An 18,925-nucleotide genomic window follows, 5' to 3' on the forward strand; every position below is an offset into this window, starting at 1 on the left:
GAGACTCTCTAGGTGATACAAAGAAATTAATTTACATTCTCTATGCTCTTTGAAAAAATGTGTAAATTTCATTCTAAATCCTCACACGTATTCTCTCCTCTTGTCTTTCAGCCTGTCCGTCGGGCTTTTTCAAGCCCACTCAAAAAGATGAACCGTGCATGCAGTGTCCCATCAACAGCCGCACCACCAGCGAAGGCGCCATGAACTGCGTTTGCCGCAACGGATACTACCGCACCGACTCCGATCCTCTCCAGATGCCGTGCACAAGTACGTATAGAACTGATGTTGTTATATGTGAACTTGCACTCCTCACAAGTACACAGACATGAACCCACAGAGTCTTTGATTTTGAATATGAAACTTTTGACACACACATTTTCACACCCGCAAGCAGAAGAGCCCCGGGATCAAAGGACAGTGGTAGTCTGTGTAACTCCAAACAGAGAAACCCTGTCAGCGCTGTCCCTCACACCAACGCGGCGCTGACATGCCCATAGTGTGGCTGTCCACAGATCTGACCCAACACACAAGGCTCGGCTGCCCCTCCTCAACATCACACAGCCCGTACTCGGAGCCAGACCAGAGGTTACTGGGCCGGGGCGCGTAGCTTTGTGGAGGGGCAGCCACGGAGAATGAGCCCGGGCGAGACTCTCTCTTGTCATGCCAATGAAGCTGTTTGAATTTGAATTTGAATTTGAGGCTGACACCGAGGTTGAGTGAGAGAGACGGAAGGATAGACCAAAGCAAAAGTGAGTGAGGGAGGGGTGAAGCGTGGAATGAAGGAGAGGCAATTTGAGGGAGATGGAGAGGGGTTGTGTGTATGTGAGAAAGAGAGAATCAGTGCATAGAGTGTGGTCTAACTAAAACAAAACGGGGGTGAGTGAGAAAAAAAAAAAGCTCCTTTCAACGTTTTGGTAGTGTTTTTTTCCTCACTCTCCCTCTCTGTCTGTTGAAAGGAAGAGAGGAGGGAAAAGATTTGATGGTCTCCAACAAAGGAGATTTGCATAAGCCTGGCTCTGGGAGTCGAGCAGCTGTTGTGAATGAGAAAGCAGCAGCGTCACGTCACCCGTATTAAGCGCAGCAGGGCCCGGCCTGATTAAAGCAAGGGAATGGGCCCATCAGAGCAGGCCGCCAGCTAATGGAGGTGGGGGGATATTAGTCCTCCTCCCCAGGAAGGAGATGCCAAGGAGGAGTTATGTTTCCATGTATGAGAGACACCAAGAAGGGCACTCCATCGGGCTTCCTTCCAGAGCCGGAGATCTGTTAATTGCTGCCAATTAAAAAGGAGGTTAAATAAGAAGTGATCGATTCAGATTTAGGATGTTGTGGGCGGAGCGGAGCTCTTTATCTCATTAGTCCTGGAGGGTACGACTTCCATAATTAGGCGCACATGGCTGTAAAAGATAAACAGTTCTCGTTGTTTGTTTGTTTGGCCTGTCACTCAACATGTAGCGCCATGTGGAAAGTTTCCACCCCATAATGCCTAGCTGCTAAGAATGTCCCAATAGGAGAAACAGTAGGTTTCTCCTCCGCTGCAGTAACCCTATACGACACTCCATGAGAAAACTGTCAAGAATAGATGTTAGGAAAACACTTGACAAAGTGGACACCAGCGTGGAAAATGAGAGAGTGTAAATGGGCGTCCCGAGGGAAGAGGCACAGCCGGCTTGGAACGCTGTCAGCTCAGACGTCTAAAAGAAGCCATATAGTATCTTATAGTGAGCTTGTGGATTTTCTCTTCTCCTGTGTTATTTAAGTAGAGTTGGTAATTATGCTCTCTACGCCACCAAGTACACAACACAGCATCCATCATACAATTAAAACAATGCTGTGGAATGTAGCTGGTGCAAAGTATAGCGTCCTTGAAGTTGTGGCTCATATGAGTTACAAACATTTATATCATATATATTTCCTCTTCTGTATACATTGTATGTAAGACTTATAGATAAGACATTTTCTTTCCATTTTAAAGCAAAAAATCCCAAGGAAAACTACAGAATGCTACTGCTAATGAAATTTACATAATCCAACCATCCAATCATTAGAACACTTAACACTGTTTTCGGTCCTTTTTGTCCATTTAGCCAACCCTGTTTTCTATAAAATTACGTTCCCATACAACTAAAGTGCATTCTGAGGGAAACGTTTTTTCTCCCGGATTATGGTCACAGTTTTAAACAGTTTAAACATGTGGTTAACGTTGTAAATTGAAACAAAATAAAACAACAAACACAACAAAAGTACTTGGTTAGGTTTAGGCAACCCAACTGCTTGGTTAGGTTGAGGCAACCCAACTGCTTGGTTAGGTTGAGGCAACCCAACTACTTGGTTAGGTTGAGGCAACCCAACTGCTTGGTTAGGTATAGGCAACCAAACTACTTGCTTAGGTTGAGGAAACCAAACTACTTGTTTAGGTTGAGGTAACCACACTACTTGGTTAGGTATATGCAATCAAACTACTTGGTAAGGTTGAATCAACCAAATTACTTGGTTAGGTTGAGGCAACCACACTACTTGGTTCGGTTGAGGCAACCAAACTACTTGGTTAGGTTTAGTAAAACCATCATGGTTTGGCTTAAAATAAGGTTTGTTACGTGATTAAGTTACAGATGTAAATGGAGTAAGTGAATGTTGACTTTAGGTTTTACACGGGTCATGAACAGCGTTCTCCTGGGTCAAAGTCCAGTGTTTTTTTTACCCAACCACCACCCCGACCTCCTCCCTATGCAGATTTCTGCAGACTATAATTACAACCGTATTTGTGATACGTCAAAAACAAACGTAATCCGCAACAAAAAATGTTTTTCTAATTCAAATGCAGTTTAGTTGTGTGGGAAAGTACTTTTTAGAAGACAAGGCTGATTTAGCAGGACATCTATAATAAAGATTTTTCTATTAGCATTGGATCACATGACTGTGACAATGTGAAAGGGGTCACTTGAAGTGACGAAGAAATATCATTAACCTCTGCAGATTCCAACTTCCCACAGTATCTGTGTATTGTTTTAATCACTCAAGTGTTAACTGCAGAACAACTCCTGTGTTTTCCAGCCGTCCCCTCAGCTCCACAGACTGTCATCTCCAGCGTGAACGAAACCTCCGTGATGCTGGAGTGGCAGCCTCCCCGGGATTCGGGGGGCCGCGAGGACGTGGTCTTCAACATCATCTGCAAGAGCTGCGGCGGAGGCCGGGGAGGCTGCACCCGCTGCGGGGACAACGTTCAGTTTCTGCCCCGTCAGCTGGGCCTGACAGAACCCCGGGTCTACATTAGTGACCTGCTCGCCCACACACAGTACACGTTTGAGGTGCAGGCTGTCAACGGGGTGTCAGATCAGAGCCCCTACTCCCCTCAGTACGCCTCAGTCAACATTACCACTAACCAGGCTGGTAAGTGGGCCCATCTGTCTTTTTCTACACTTTATATTCCCCATGTGGTTTCCTTTCCTCTTCTCTTCTGTTCTCTTTTCTTTTTTTCCATGTCTATTTCTGTGTTGCTCTTTTTGTCGCTTATGCCCTCTTCATCACACTCGTTCCTCTACAAGCACATAATGCACAGTGCACAGACCTTCCGCTAAGTCAGTTTCTCTCCTCTCCCGTATGGTGATGTATGCAGATTAAGGGCTCTAAAATGCGAAGGAGAGTGCCGCTGATGATGTGACAGAGAATGTGATGGCCTGCTGGTCTTAACTGTGTGACCTCATCACCGTGTTTTTCAGTGGAGCTGAGAGCAGTCATCTACTGTTCAATGATCACAGCTCTATTTCCATCCACCTACTTGATTGTAGTGTAAAAACTATTAAAAAGCACATGCATAGTATATCGTGAGCATAGTATCAAGGTATATGCGCACTACTGTATGAGCTACCTTGTAAAGTAAAACTTCAAAGAAGCCAGTATTCCGGCATGTTCTGAGGCCTAATGAAAAACAGGTTCCCTTGGTGGTCGGGGTTACTTTTTAATCTGCAGGATCTTCTAGGAATATGCCTCAAGATCTCTTTCAGAATTTATTCTGCGACTACTGGAGCTCTGCATGTTTTCCGCCGTGTGGCTGCGGTTGGAGTCGGCCGCATCTCTAATTATTTCACAGAGGCAGCAGCATTGATTTGCTCTTTAATTGTCTCTATGAAACGCATCATTTGGCGTGCCAAGCTTTTCTCCCCCAAGCACTGATGAGCAGAGGGGGGTGGAGGGGGTTGGAGGGATACAGGCTGGGCTTTATCTCTGCACTGGCTTTGCATCCCATTAGCAACATACGTAAGTGCCTGTCATCTCTCATCATCCATTCCCCTGCACTGAGGGCAGTCCTCTACGAGCTGAGCTACCTAAAGCACTGTGTTACTGTGCTTTTATTGCAGCGGACATATTGGGTTTTGTTTAACTACACTCTCACTCTCTCATTACTTTCCTCTGGAATTCCCAGATGTCCAGATGCCTGGCATAGAAGCAGTCAAACAGAAAGGGTATACAAGTTGGATGACCACATTTAAGAGGAGATTCCTACACTTAAATTGACCCATTGTTGCAAACTGCAGTGTTTACGGAAATCTGTTTGTGTAAAAGCTCCGTAAAGCACTCATTTACAATGCCGAAACTCCGAGTCACACTAAAAATGGAGGCCTTTATTCAAACGGCGACCCCTTTTTATTGTCTGTTTTGATTTGAGTCACTGGTGTGGTGGGTTAATGAGGGCCTGTGAGTGCAGTTAAGCGTTGTAATGAGGCCCCTGCCCCGCTCTTTCTCACTGGGCCACAATAAGTCTGCCACCCCAACCCTTGGCTTCTCTGCTTCCCCCTGCCGTGGGGGACCTGGCGGAAATTGGGGGGCTCCGCGCCCTCTCCACTGAAGTGCCCGTCACTTTGGATTAGGCGGCGAGAGCTCCCGTCAGAGGGAGCTGTGAAAAGAACTCAACTCTTGCTCGCCCCCGCTTCACTCTCCCACCTTCCTCCCGTCACCCTGCAAAACCAGGCTCACCCCTGGGATGCGGGATTGCAGTTCGGCGGGGCTACGCTACAGGGCCGGGGTCACAGAGACCAGGAGCCCATAATTGCATCTGGTTTGTGAGGCTTGGAGGTTACATAAACATCATGTCACCCCTAATTACCTCAGGCAGTTCTGTGCCTCCCTCTTACACCGAGAGTTCGATGAAGAAAAACAGAGTGTATGAAATGTTGTATGCGTGTTAATCAGTCCCTCAGTAAGCTCGCATCGGCCCAGAGGCTGAAGCGTTCCACGAAAGCAACGAATACGTAAGTAAATTGAAAGTAAGTGGCGTGAAAGTGTCCCGTATCTTGCGCGGATGGCTGTCCTCAGCTATGACTTGTTGGCGTGAAGGGTGAGGGGGGCAGGGGAGGAGAGTGGTGTGAGATGTGAGCGAAACTTCTCACTTGCCACCATACCCAATCAAGCACCCACCACACTCTATTACCCACAGGGGCTTATCCTCCCACTCCGTAGGTGGTTGGCGACAGTTCCTCTGTGATAAAGGACGTGATTGCCCTGGAAAGTGCGGCGCTTGATTACACACTGTAATGCCACACAAAAGGAGATGCCGTGCTGAATGGTGCTCGAGGCCGTTTTATAAGCATATGACTAATTCCCCACAACTTGCATTGTGTTGAATACGCAGCAGCCTTTAGATGCCCTCCAAGCCGTTTTAGAATAATGAGTCACAAGTAAACCATCTACTCTGGCTTTGAGCTGCCTATAAAATGTTACTCTTTGCATGACATTTAATGAGCGGAGGGAGTGAGACGGAGAGTTGCAAATCTGGTGCTTCCTGTCAGAAACTGAGGGTGAGAATCATAGGGTGTGTGCAGTCCGGTCGCACGAAAAAGCGTGTGACTGACTTGATAACGTGCAAGGCAAAAGGGTGTAATAAGAACTCCCTTCTTGCTTTTGGCGTTTCATTTGTACGCCATGTAGTCTATACTGACTGCAATGTCATTGCATCTGTGGGAATATGCTACGCTCACAGTTAATGACGCAGAGTAAAAAGTGAGAAATACAGCTTATGGCGGGCGAGAGGGGAGTTGTATGGGTCCAACCAGGACACCAGTGCTAGAGACCGATGTGTTTCTTTTCAATTTACATTATTGATGTTTGTCACGTGTTTTCCGTACTGATGTTGCGTTGTTTTCCGTACGTATTTTCCGTACTTATTTTAAGCCCAACCATAATGTTTTCCCTAAACCTAGCTATTTGGATTTGTTGCCCCCTGCTGGTACTGCACCTTCATTCACGCGTGCAATACTCACACCTCGGCGAAGCAAAACGTGAAACTGACATGCTATCCTCTGGTGGACAGGCGGGTTTAATACTTTGGCGTGATATTGGGTTGAGGTGGTACAATGATTTAACTGGGTTAGACAGGTGAGAGAGTGGTGACACAAGACTACTGTCACAAACATAGACCGTATATAAGAAGTTTTATTTTATTTTTCGGTATTTTGGCTGTTGCCATCTTGGCTATTTGCAACCAGAAGTGACACGGGAGACCATAAACTCATGTTTACGATGTTTACTGAGGAGTAGGATCATTTTCTCATAGACTTCTATACAATCAGACTTCTTTTTGCAACCAGAGAAGTCGCCCCCTGCTGGCTATTAGAAAATAATGCAAGTTTAAGGCAGTTCAGCATTGGCTTCACTTTTAAGACCCAGAGGTTGCCCCCATGGTCACAAACGGTAGGCGTATGGTAAATGTATATATATCATTGCTCTGATGCATTAAAAAAATCTATCTAGAAAATGTTCTTGAGTGTTATTATGGTGATCATTTAGGAATGATCCTATGCAGTATTTAACAACATTGTAACTGAAATTTAATTAAAAACGTTAAACTTTTATTGGAAATGAATGAAATGACCTCACACTGTCAAAAGTTTAGAGAATTCATTTTTAATGCATTAACATTTTGTACTTTTGCTTTTAGATCTTTTCCCCAGGCCCTGATTTTATGAGTAGTTTTTTGTGATAAATGATTATTTCAGTCCAGTGTTTTCAGTTAATCTGCTAAGGTAATATAAATAAAAGAACCCAGGCTGTTGACTTTGTGTTTGTTGCTGGCAAGGTTACTTACTGTTTAATGAGACTTTCTTCTAGTAACAGTAAGGTCACATGTTTAAGTCTGTTCATTGGAGTAGCGTAGAGTACCTCTCTCTGTGCCTGAACATTGAAGTACCTCCATCATCTGAGAGCACACATTTACCCTTTGAAACCATTTTACCAATTTCAAACCAATTTCTTTCTTTCCAACGTTCTCTCCATCCCCTTACCTTAGTTGGCCTACATTCATTATTATTGTATGAAGTGAAAATTGTTACTGAAACCACATTCCCACCCTGCAGTTTAATCAAACGTCTCTGACAGCTGAGTGGCAGTATGGGATTTGGTCCTAATAGACTTCACAGTACTACATCCTGCCATTTTGTCAGACACATGGCTGGATAGAGTGGCTGCAAACACACACAAGGACACACAGTATTCATTTTTTATAAATCCACCTATTGCACACACATGTCAGCAAGTGTTTGAGTTCGGGATTGCGATGCTCCAGCTATTCATCCATTACTGAATTTGAACGTAAAGTCCTTCCCAAGTTCTTAGTAACCACTAACTAGTTTCAAACTAATGATTTACTAAATCAAGTTGCACCATTAAAACTAAAAAAAAAATGAGTGTGAGCCGCACCCACTGCCGTTCGGCGGTGTAACAGTTAATAGGGGTCCCCAATCAATACACACAGTGTATTACATAACGCACAGTGTGTACATAACGCACTACTATTCTAATATGACCCGTAGATCTCGGGAGTGCACACTTAACACTGTATTTCCTTGGGAACTCAGCAATACACCCGCCGAGTGTGAGGTCAATCAGATGAATGGTTGTCGAGAAAATTGGAGGACAGACAGACAGAGACTCCTACCATTTTAGTTAGATGTTATAGGCATAATGTTTCATAATATGAGGTATGTTGTGTTATTTTCAATCCTATCTCCGACAAATTTATGTTCCCATACAACTGAACTGGATTCTCAATTATGTTTCGAGGGAAACATATTTTTTCCGGGATTACGGTCGCACTTTTAAACAGTTTAAAACACATGGTTCACTTTTTAAATTGAAAAAAAAAAAAAAAAACGCAATAAAAAACTACTTGGTTAGGTTTAGTTAAAAAAAACATCATGGTTTTTAGGAGAGGGCTGGTTATTTTTGTGAAATGTAATTTAAAATCTTCAAGATTTGCATCATTATTCATGACTTCATTAAGTTTTATCAGGTTTCAGGTCAGATATGTCGACTGTATTTCATATGATCTCTTTTACTCTTCACTCTAAACGGGTCATATATCAGCAAGCTAATATTGGTCTTGACAGTTGGTTCAATTAGAAAAGTAGCAGTTACACCTGACAGTTACAGAGTGCAAATATTCAATAAAAACTAATCTATACACTAGCTTGTGCGGTGCAACCTGTTTTAATTTATTTATACATAAAACACTAGTAAACACTCAAGATGAAACAGAAGCTGTTGAAATGTAACTATGTTTGAACAGCTCCAGGCGAGCACGTCCAAGCCTGTGTTTATTTACGGCACGCTTCCTATTAAGGACAGCTTGGTTGTAAATTATGGTCATTGCTACATATCATTCATGTGTACCTGAAGGCAGCAGAGTCTCTTTAAGTACATTTTAGTTATTTAATGGATTACAAATAACTAATGTGCACTTACTGTATACGGACGAGACTGTTGCTTTAAATTATGAAGATACAAACACATGATAGCTAATCAATAACGTGGCTGTCTGCTAGCTTACTCTGGAGTTGCTGTATCATCAATTTCAGTGCACAGAAGAGAGATTATCTCCTACTGTACCTGAATGCAAACTATCAGTATTCTGTGAGAGAATTCAGCATCGCACAACGGATGAATTAAAGGGTCCATATACTCTGTGCGTACGTACGCCATATTGCATTCTATAGTGGTCGGGCATATTAGATTCCAGAGGACATATTTGTTTAGGCATTTCATTAACTCAAGGTGAGCTGCGGCGTCTGCTGCTAATGCTATTGAGAAGCAGAGGGGCTGAATTGGTTTCTTATCAGGTGAACTGGCTGATTGTGGAAGTGAACCGCATTACTCAGAGGGTGCGCGGTGTAATCGGCTGCAGCCTTTTCATGTGGTCGAGGGAAGATTTATGACTTAATTATTGTCCAAATTGCCAAGGTCCGTGGTAACCAGGCTACCGGGGTCTGCTCCACTGGGCCGTGGTGTGAAAAGCCATGGTGCAGAGCCAGGCGGGACTGCCAGAATGTGTCCATACACCAGCCTGCCAAATGTGGCTACTACACTGTTGACATTAGGACAGTGTCACCAATGGCACATTCATGGCAATGAATGGTCGATTATCTGCTTTTAACTCATGCAGGGTCATTTTAATCTATGTGAATTTCTCTGTTCGAGATTTTTTTTTACAGTTTCTCAAAAGATGCAGCTATTATAGCAACCTGACCTCATGGGAAGGCGTATAAATAGCACAACATTTTAGACATTTTTTTCGCATGTAATTTTACGCCACAGGGTTAACGTTGTGAAACCTCTTTTTTTTTTTTAAAGTTATTTTTTTGGGGGCATTTTCCATTTTATTGAGAGGACAGTGGATAGAGTCTTGAAAGGGGGGAGAGAGAGAGTGGACGCGGAAAGGGCCACAGGCCGGATTCGAACCCGGGCCGCCGCGGTCAGGACCAAGCCTTAATACATGGACGCCCGCTCTACCAACTGAGCTAACCCAGGCGCCGTGAAACCTCTTTTTGTGTGTCATTTAACGCCACATTGTTACCCTGAAACGGTCTTAGTTATTTATTTAGTAGGGCTGACAAGCGCTTAGAATATTTAATCGCGATGATTCATACATTTTTTTATCTTTTCAAAATGTATCTTAAAGGGAGATTTGTCAAGTATGTAGTACTCTTTATCAACATGGGTGTGGCTATGCTGCTTTATGCAAATGTATGTATATATATATATATATATTATTGGAAATCAATTAACAACACAAAACAATGACAAATTTGTCCAGAAACCCTCACAGGTACTGCATTTAGCATAAAAAAATATGCTCAAATCATAACATGGCAAACTGCAGCCCAAAAGGCAACAACAGCTGTCAGTGTGTCAGTGTGCTGACTTGACTATGACATGCCCCAAAATTGCATGTGATTATCATAAAGTGGGCATGTCAGTAAAGGGGAGACTCGTGGGTACCCATAGAACTCATTTTATTTCAGACATCTTGAGGTCCGAGGTCAAGGGACCCCTTTCCTTCGCGACAAACTAGTATGACCTGGTTGGTACCAATGGATTCCTTATGATACCAGTATCTTCACTCTAGCTTTAAAACTGAGCCCGCTACAACCTCTGAAAGATCACATATCTTGAGGTCAGAGGTCAAGAGACCCCTTTGGAAATCCTCACCAAAAGTTAGTGCAAGTGTGGATAGTTATTTAGCCTTCTGCGTGACAAGCTAGTATGACATGGTTGGTACCAATAAATTCCTTAGTTTGTTTAGTTTCATATGATGAGCCCGCTACAACTTCCGAACGTAACTAACGTCAATAACGTAACTTCAAAACATCTCAACAACACTTTGGCTCCTGAACACCGGTCTCATGGTTGAAAGTCCTGTGTTTGTTGGACCCATCAAACATAAGCAGTCTTTCTCACTTTTTATCTTACGTCACTAGCTCTGAGGCGTTTTGCATTGCAGACTACATTAGCATACACATGACACGCCAAATTCAATAGCAATGTTGTTATTTAATGCAAAATTACCTACTAATCGCCTTGTCATTCATACGCCAGTCGGTAAGACCGGGCTGGTTATAGTACATCCTTATGTAGGTGCAGATCTGGTAAATAATAGATGAAGAAATTCACTCACAAACAAATTTTCTCATTACATGAAGTCATTGGCATATATAAGATAAATCTGACCTAAAATACACTTTTAACATAAAGCCGCGATAACAGATTCAGGCTGCTATATTATCAGCTCTAAATACACAAGAGCAATAAAGTGACATGTGCTGAAAGATAAAGAGGCTGAGAGACAGGACAGTCAGACAGGGACCACCAGTATACATGACGTTCTGCGTGACGGTGACAGAAGGTGTTAAGAAGGGCACATATGGTGGGTGTCAGGGTGGGTCAGCCAGGCAGACAGACAGGAGGCCTCAGCGTGCACCTGGAGCCCAACACTGACAGAGCCTTGAGACAAGCCTGCTCTGGTAGTCAGCCAGCCAGTCACACATACACCGCATTCACTGTTGATGCAGAGAGCAACCTGTTTACAAAGACGGACCCAGGCGAGCACTATACAGCAGAGAGAGCGAGATAAGATATAGCGATAAAGTGTGTGGTAAGCAGCCTGCAGGGTTGACAGAGCAGCTCATCGGATGATTTTAAATATCCTATGCATGGGATATGAATTTAATAATGACTCCCCAGAAGAGAATTAGCCCATGGATTGTCAAAATTAGTTAACTAATTGATCTTGTTCATAAATTATTCAGTAGCCATGTGGGTTATTTTCCGGGTACATTATATGGATCTCGTCCTCCAGGATGTGCAGTTTTAAGCCTGTGCAGTGAAGAGAGGAGTAGACTCGGCACATCGCCTGCATACAAATCTAGGTTAAAAGGCCATGATCTTTTGGCCCAGTGGGCTGTAAAAGGGAACATAATGTGAATTCACAATTAATTATTGTTGAGTGCATTAGCTATAGACTGAAACGCATGAATAATTGACCGTGCTTTTAATGCATGTCATTTATTTACATACAAGAGCATGATGATGGTGATGCTGACGATTAAATAAAAAAGATAATAAATATAGGTGATGAAGCAAAAAGGGATCAAGACCCAATCAGCGCTGTGGTTTTGAATTTATTGAATTTTTATTTGAAGTTTATGGAGTTAACTTCAGCAATTAAGAAAATGGATCTGTGATAAACACAATGGCGCTCCTCCTCTCTGTCTCTTTTAGACTTCCTCACCCTCTCTCTTTGCCAAACACACTCTGAAGTTCAAGTTCCTGCGGTGACTTATAAGTATTCCTTTTAAGGCGGATGCAAAACAGGGGTTGTCATCGCCTGGAGTTTCTGGTTTGAACACGACAAGCTGCTTCCTCCCCCCCCCGCCCTCCTTGCTCCTGCTCAGATGTCACTAATGCCTCTCATTTTTTAATGTAGCCTCGATTCGCTCGCATATATCGCCGCTGATCATGCGATCTGCATCCGCCATCATCCTCTCCAAAGGTTTCATGTGTGAATTGGGGTCAGGAACTTTATAAGCGGAGATGATCTTTTATAATCCTTGCTATTGTGTGCCACTCAATTGTGGCAACCGCACAGTGTGTGTAGATAAGCAGGACTTCCAACATTAAGCCAGAAGTCATCTCTGTGCATTCAAATTGAACTGGAGCAGATGTGCTACATGAAACTTCCACGTCTTGTTTATGTTACTTTGGAGCTGCTCGGAAGCAACAGAAGGAGGTGGTAGGACTCACTGCCTCCTAGATAGGACATTGCTTTATATAATATAATACAAATACAAACAAGGAGTATGTAACACCTTTTTGAAACAGCTATTCAGCTCTGTTCTGCTCATATTGGCATTCTACTTTTTTTTTTTCGCTCAACAACAAAGCTATTGACTTGATAAAACAAAATGTTTTTTGTGTGCCATGGACCAAATCAGAAAAAAAGAAAGCTGTAGCCCACACTCGCCTTTCCAACATTGTAAAAAAAAAAATATTGACATGCATTCTGTGGTTTGTGGAGTTTTCCTCCCCGCAGATGCCGGTTTGGAAGTTGTTTAAATGCAGAAAAACAGCTTGCATATTAAACAGAGTCCAGTCTCCCCCGGAGCTGTGTGAGTCAAAAAAAATCCTCATTCCACATCCCTGTGGCAGCTCAAACATTGTGTCTGTTCAGCCCGAATTGCCCCGAGAGACTCAAGGACCACAGCGGATCTGTGCGTCTTTGTAAAATACAGACTGTTTAAATTGTATTATTACAATCTCTCTGAAATGTTTATAGCAGCAGAAATTGCACTTTTGGTCATGTGAGGTTCTTTGGAAACAATGTTTACGATGACTTTTTTGAGAATTTGAGACAAAGTTTATTGTATTAACAGAACATTTTCAACATGAAATGGCACCATGTTAGACAGTCACAACAGTTTTTTGGTTTGTTTTATTGACATACATTATATTTATGACTGTCAAAGTTAAAGTGATTATAACACGTTAACACAAATTGTTTTAATACATTAACGCAACTTGCAATTTTTAGTTTGTAGCTGGCTCAGTTTTAAAGTTGAAGTGAAGATCCTGGTATCATATGAAACTAGAAAACCTCAGAAATCCATTGTTAACCCCCATGTCATATCTAGCTTGTCGTGAAGGAGGCTAAATAACACTCCAAACTTATGCTAAATTTTGGCACTGGCATGGCCATTTTCAAACAAGTCTCCCCTTTACAGACATGCCCACTTTATGATAATCACATGCAGTTTGGGGCAAGTCATAGTCAAGTCAGCACACTGACACACTGACAGCTGTTGTTGCCTGTTGGGCTGCAGTTTGCCATGTTATGATTTGAGCATATTTTCTATGCTAAATGCAGTACCTGTGAGGGTTTCTGGACAATATTTGTCATTGTTTTGTGTTGTTAATTGATTTCCAATATTAATTTATATACATACATTTGTCCACTCCCATGTTTATTAGAGTATTAAATACTTGACAAATCTCCCTTTATGGTACATTTTGAACAGATAAAAATGTGCGATACATTTTCGATTAATCACGATTAACTATGAACAATCATGTGATTAATCGTGATTGAATATCTTAATTAGTTGACAGCTCTAATTCTAATATATTTATAAAATACAACATATTAGACTTTGTCAGGGATGGAACAATAAAGTGTTGGTGTTATTTTTATCATGGTGTTTTCACAGTCCACCCACTGTTATCGAGCTGGAGACACTGTGGATGTTCTTGTTAGATGCTTTTGGCTGCTTTAAGACCATCCACCACAGTTCATCATCGCAACATCACTTAAACCACAGAAGGTCCATTTGTTTTTGTGTGGAAGTCCCTATATCATTAACTGTTAACAATTGCAGTAAAGAACTACAAGTGCTATTCAATTATTCAAAGATCATTTAAAGCTCAAAGTGGCTCCAATACTGAGGATAGTGTTCAGCACCATCCACCAACAGAACCAACTAAAGAACCATACGTTTTTGGATTGTATGATGGTTTGTTCAGTCACTGCAAAATAATTCTCTCTGCAGCATTGTCTTTTTGTGCATAATTATCTGGATTGAATCTCCTCCGTCTGCCGATTTGCCTGGTCGGCTTAGATTTAAACCTTAACCTCTGCAAGCATCTGAAAACTCTTCAAGCCCCTGAAGTGCCTATTTTAGAATTAGCTTATGGTGTGTATATGAGCGTATTATAGTCCCCAATCTTTTCTAGTGCAGATGGTTTAAAGCTTGATGAACTGAAATCTCACTTTTCTAGCTTTACTGCGCTGGAAAATCTTTATAGATGTAAAACCCACAATCCTTTGCAGCTGGGGGAAACAGGGCAGGCTGCCAGCATGCTAAAAGTACATGCAAATATGGGCCTCTCCCTTTAAGACGGCTCGATGCGCCGCTCATAAACGGACGGCAGTCGAAGAGAGTGGAGCAGTGGCAGCCTGTTTGGGAGGCTGCCTGGTAGAGGACCAGCTGGTTTGGGCCCTTTGGGAGAGACGCACTGTGGGGAAACCGATTTTTTACAATGAAAAGGAAAAGGGATTTACGAGCCCCGACCTGTTCTCGCTACCTCCCCCATCTTCCCCCAAATCATAGCATTGCTCTCTGCTGCAGAACGTCTAATCATATCAGAACCACATGGTTGTAGACACATTAGGATGTTAGAAATATGCAGATAAAAGGCCTTAAACATATACTTTCTCAGAAGCATGTGATTCATGTGACAGCAAATGTTGGAGGTTATTCCCTTTTTTGCTAGTCTTTGTAAAGACTGAAACGGAGCAAAATGTATCAGAGCATGGGGGGGGTGTTGTCTCTTGCTGTCAATAAAATAAGTCAGCTGCAGGAAATAAAAGCCATTATTTGGATTGCTGTAATTTTCCGACCACTGCTCCTCCAAGCATGGTTCCATGTATCGGTTCAGGCTGTTCCCATACACCGTTCGTAGCTATACCTACGAACAATAATGCACTGTAATTCGTATATATATCCCACAAAATCAATTTGTATGTAATCCACGTAATTGTGAACCAGGAAGTATAAAGAGCGACAAACAGTGTTTAGGGAGGAGGTTGAGGTGGATGGCTGGGTCAAAAAAAACAGAACTTTCGCCCAGGAGACCGGCGTTTATATCCCACGTGAAAGTCAATGATGATTTATTTGTCATGTAACTTTCGCAATTGAGTAACGCTACTTCCTGTGTTATTGTAACACAAACCACAATCTTTTCCTAAACCTAACTAAGTACTTTTTTTCACGTAACTTCCGTACTTAAGTTACGCCACTTCCGGTGTTATTTTAACCTAAACCACGATCTTTTCCAAAACTAAATACTTTTGTTGCCTAAATTTGACAAGTTGTTTCCTGTGAAGACGGAAATTTATGTTGAAAAGACTGGAGCGGAAATTAACATGCGTCATGTGTAGCTAAGCATTTGTACGAAAATGCACAAAAAATTAGGAATAACTTTTCTTAAGATATAGACCGTTTTATGAAGATACGTTGAACAGTTACTGTGGGTGTCTTCAGGTCCTGGAGCACCTGAAGACCCCTCCGCTCCTGGATGTCTATCAAATGACTGTGTTTTGGCCACGGGCACCCATGACTGAACTCCCTCTGCTGTCATCCATGCCCAATGGTCTCACTTCACCAGTCTTGCTTAATGAATATGCCCATCATGTTCTTAGCAATGAGGCTTAACAGTAGAACTCCAGTTAAAGAAGGAAATGGTCAAAGAGAGAGAGTGGAAAAGCCCACCAAAAGAGTGTAGCATAATAAAAGATAAGCGACGTAGATTAATGGGATGGATGAAAGCCTCACTTCTGCATGTGTTAGCAGAAGCAAGCCCCATTAAAATCGGCTTGGATTTAAATGAGTGGAAATGTCCCTGTAAACTCCATCTTTAATTGATTAGGGAAGTCACTAGGTGTTCAAACATAACACCAAGACATCTATTAGAGATGTCGAGCAAAACAGAGCCTTTGTGTTCTCTGTTGTTGGGCCAAGGCCAGAGCGTCATGCTAGAATAGATTCCAAAGCCGTCTTTCATATCAGATCCCAGGCTGGGTAATGATGTGCGGTCTGAAACCTAATTCTTTGACAACAGCTGGGGCCTCCCATCCTCTCACAATTAAGCAATGCGATATACAACCTTGAAAGTTTCAAGTGGACACCCAGGCCCCCTCCCGGCCTCCAGCATATTAAACTCTGTATTGTCTCTTGAGCTCTTTGCGGACATTAGATATATTGGAGGGAAAAAATGCAATATTTTCATGATTGAAGTGATGTTAAACACACAGTCCCACATTGAGCACTGTATTTCTGACCGACAGGGAAAATGAAAGACCTTGTATGTAACATTAATAGGGCTGTCAAAGTTACCGCAATAATAACAGCAAATTTGTTTTAACGCCAGTCATTATTTTTTTCTTTTTCAGTTTTAAATCTAGAGTGAAGATTCTGGTATCATATTAAACTAGAAAAACTTAAATAATCCATTGGTACCAACCATGTCATACTAGCTTGTAGCGAAGGAGGTTAAATAACGCTCCAAACTTATGCTAAATTTTGGCGAGGAAAAACTGGCATGGCCATTTTCAAAAGGGATCCCTTGACCTCTGACCTCAAGATATGTAAATGAAAATTGGTTATATGGGTACCCACAAGTCTCCCCTTTACAGACATGCCATGAGTTTGCCATGTTATGATTTGAGCATTTTTTAAGCTAAATGCAGTACTTTTGAGGGTTTCAGGACAATATTTGTCATTGTTTCGTGCTGTTTATTGATTTCAAATAATAAATATATACATACATTTGCATAAAGCAAGCATATTTGTCCACTCCCATGTTGATAAGATTATTAAATACTTGAGAAATCTCCCTTTAAAGTACATTTTGTACAGATAGAAAATGTGCGATTAATTTGTTATCATCGCGATAAACTATGGACCATCATGCGATTAATCGTGATTAAATATTTTAAACAATTGACAGCTCTAAACATTGATAATCACTAGTGAGGCATCTAAATTATGGCGGCGACTCCTCTCACTCTTGGTGGTGTATGGTAAACTCCTGCCAGAGACATATTCATCAAGACCATTTATCTTTCCAATTCAGCCATCTAATTTAATTATGTAAACTTACAATCCCTGTCTTTGTCATTATAACCGCTTCATTGGTTTTAAGAACATGAATAGAGCATTCATTGAGAAAACCCATAAATAAAGCGTCCAGTGAAAGTGGAGCTCTCCCACTTTGATGGAATTCATCTGACTTGACAGAGTTTATGATTAGTTGGTCTCCAGTATATAAATGACTGGGGCACTCTCTTACATCTTTGTTTTTAATTTCTAATTGTCTTTAATGACGTGCACTCCGCACGATTTAAGAATAATTATTATAACAACAAAGAAAGTGGCTTGAAGCAACTAAAGCATGTATTTAGGGGCATAACTCGGCGCATGATGTTGACACAATGGAAACCAAGTGTTTACTCAACCCTGTAAATTATAGATTAAGTCGGGGGGAAAAGGTACACTTGAAGTACAATGGAGACTTGTAGATTTGGAGTACATAAATTAAATGGTTTTCATATGTGGATCGTTGCTGCAGTGAAACGTAGACTTGGCAAACCACCGCATTCCTCAGTTAATTGGTCGAATGTCAGCTTAGCTTAAAATGCGTGCACCGAATTGACTCGAAATACGTAACACAGCTGGATCGCTATTTTCTCTACAAGGCCAATGTTTCAACACTTTGTGTTTTTTTTTACTCCGTATTTACTTTTCACTAAAAATCACGTCTTCGTTTAATTTAATCCCAGTTTGTTTTCCGTTACACCAACCCCTTATCGGTTTTCTCGAGCTCAGACATGGCGACTGCCACCACCCCGCTGTCTGGAAGTTGTTCTTTATGCAGAAGAAAACCACAGTGTTCTCCTCCAACAGCTTCTCATGTTGGCATGTGTCCATCCTCTGTACATGAATACATGAGCTGCCTTTGTTTCCCTGGCTCTGTATCGGGTTACTAGGCATGGCTGCGCCGTGTGTTTAATGGAAATGCTATGCAGGAAAAGGCCATGTGGCAGTCTTGAATATATGTACATCCGTAATGGGATACTCGTGAGCTCCTCTTAGAGTAACTGTTTGCCTTATTAGGCTGTCGTCTTGTGACTGCAAACAAACTAGCGAGTACAGTGAGATGGAAGAGATTCTCCGGACCGGTGTCCTGACTGGATACTGTATACATTATTGTACCTCCGGCTCCAGGAAAGAGGCATGATGTATGTGCGAGAGCGGAGTCACAGGCCATCACGGTGTAAGTGCTTCGCTGAGATGAAATACAGAACATCCATTTATTATCTGCTGGCAGCGGCACGTGAGGACAGTCCCTTGACAATCACAGTTTATATGAGACATCATAATTTGTCGCCTCAGATGGATGCTTCTGTTGGGGTCGGAGGGCATGCAAGGCAGGGCTGATGAGAATGAGTAAGGTTATAAAAAGGGGTTTTATTTATCATTGGCTCTGGCTCACTGTGGTCACTTCCACGCTAGATTTTCTCCCCTTTCTTCAGGACAGTTGCTACTTG

At 42.2% G+C, this 18,925-nt stretch overlaps 1 protein-coding gene across 3 annotated transcripts in view; it reads left to right on the forward strand.

Annotated features, from left to right (window-relative positions):
- Nucleotides 1-18,925, forward strand: part of ephb2b (eph receptor B2b) — a 159,137-nt gene that overhangs the window by 112,056 nt on the left and 28,156 nt on the right. For 2 of the 3 annotated variants that reach the window (XM_037776455.1, XM_037776462.1), the window contains exons 4-5: nt 112-267; nt 3,052-3,387. In XM_037776455.1, coding sequence (XP_037632383.1) covers nt 112-267; nt 3,052-3,387 — 492 coding nt within the window. Of the gene's footprint in view, nt 1-111; nt 268-3,051; nt 3,388-3,613; nt 6,508-18,925 lie in introns of those variants that run through there. The other variant, XM_037776468.1, reaches the window with a different exon arrangement.

The sequence above is a fragment of the Sebastes umbrosus genome, chromosome 1 (genome assembly GCF_015220745.1).
Source record: "Sebastes umbrosus isolate fSebUmb1 chromosome 1, fSebUmb1.pri, whole genome shotgun sequence".
NCBI lineage: Eukaryota > Metazoa > Chordata > Actinopteri > Perciformes > Sebastidae > Sebastes > Sebastes umbrosus.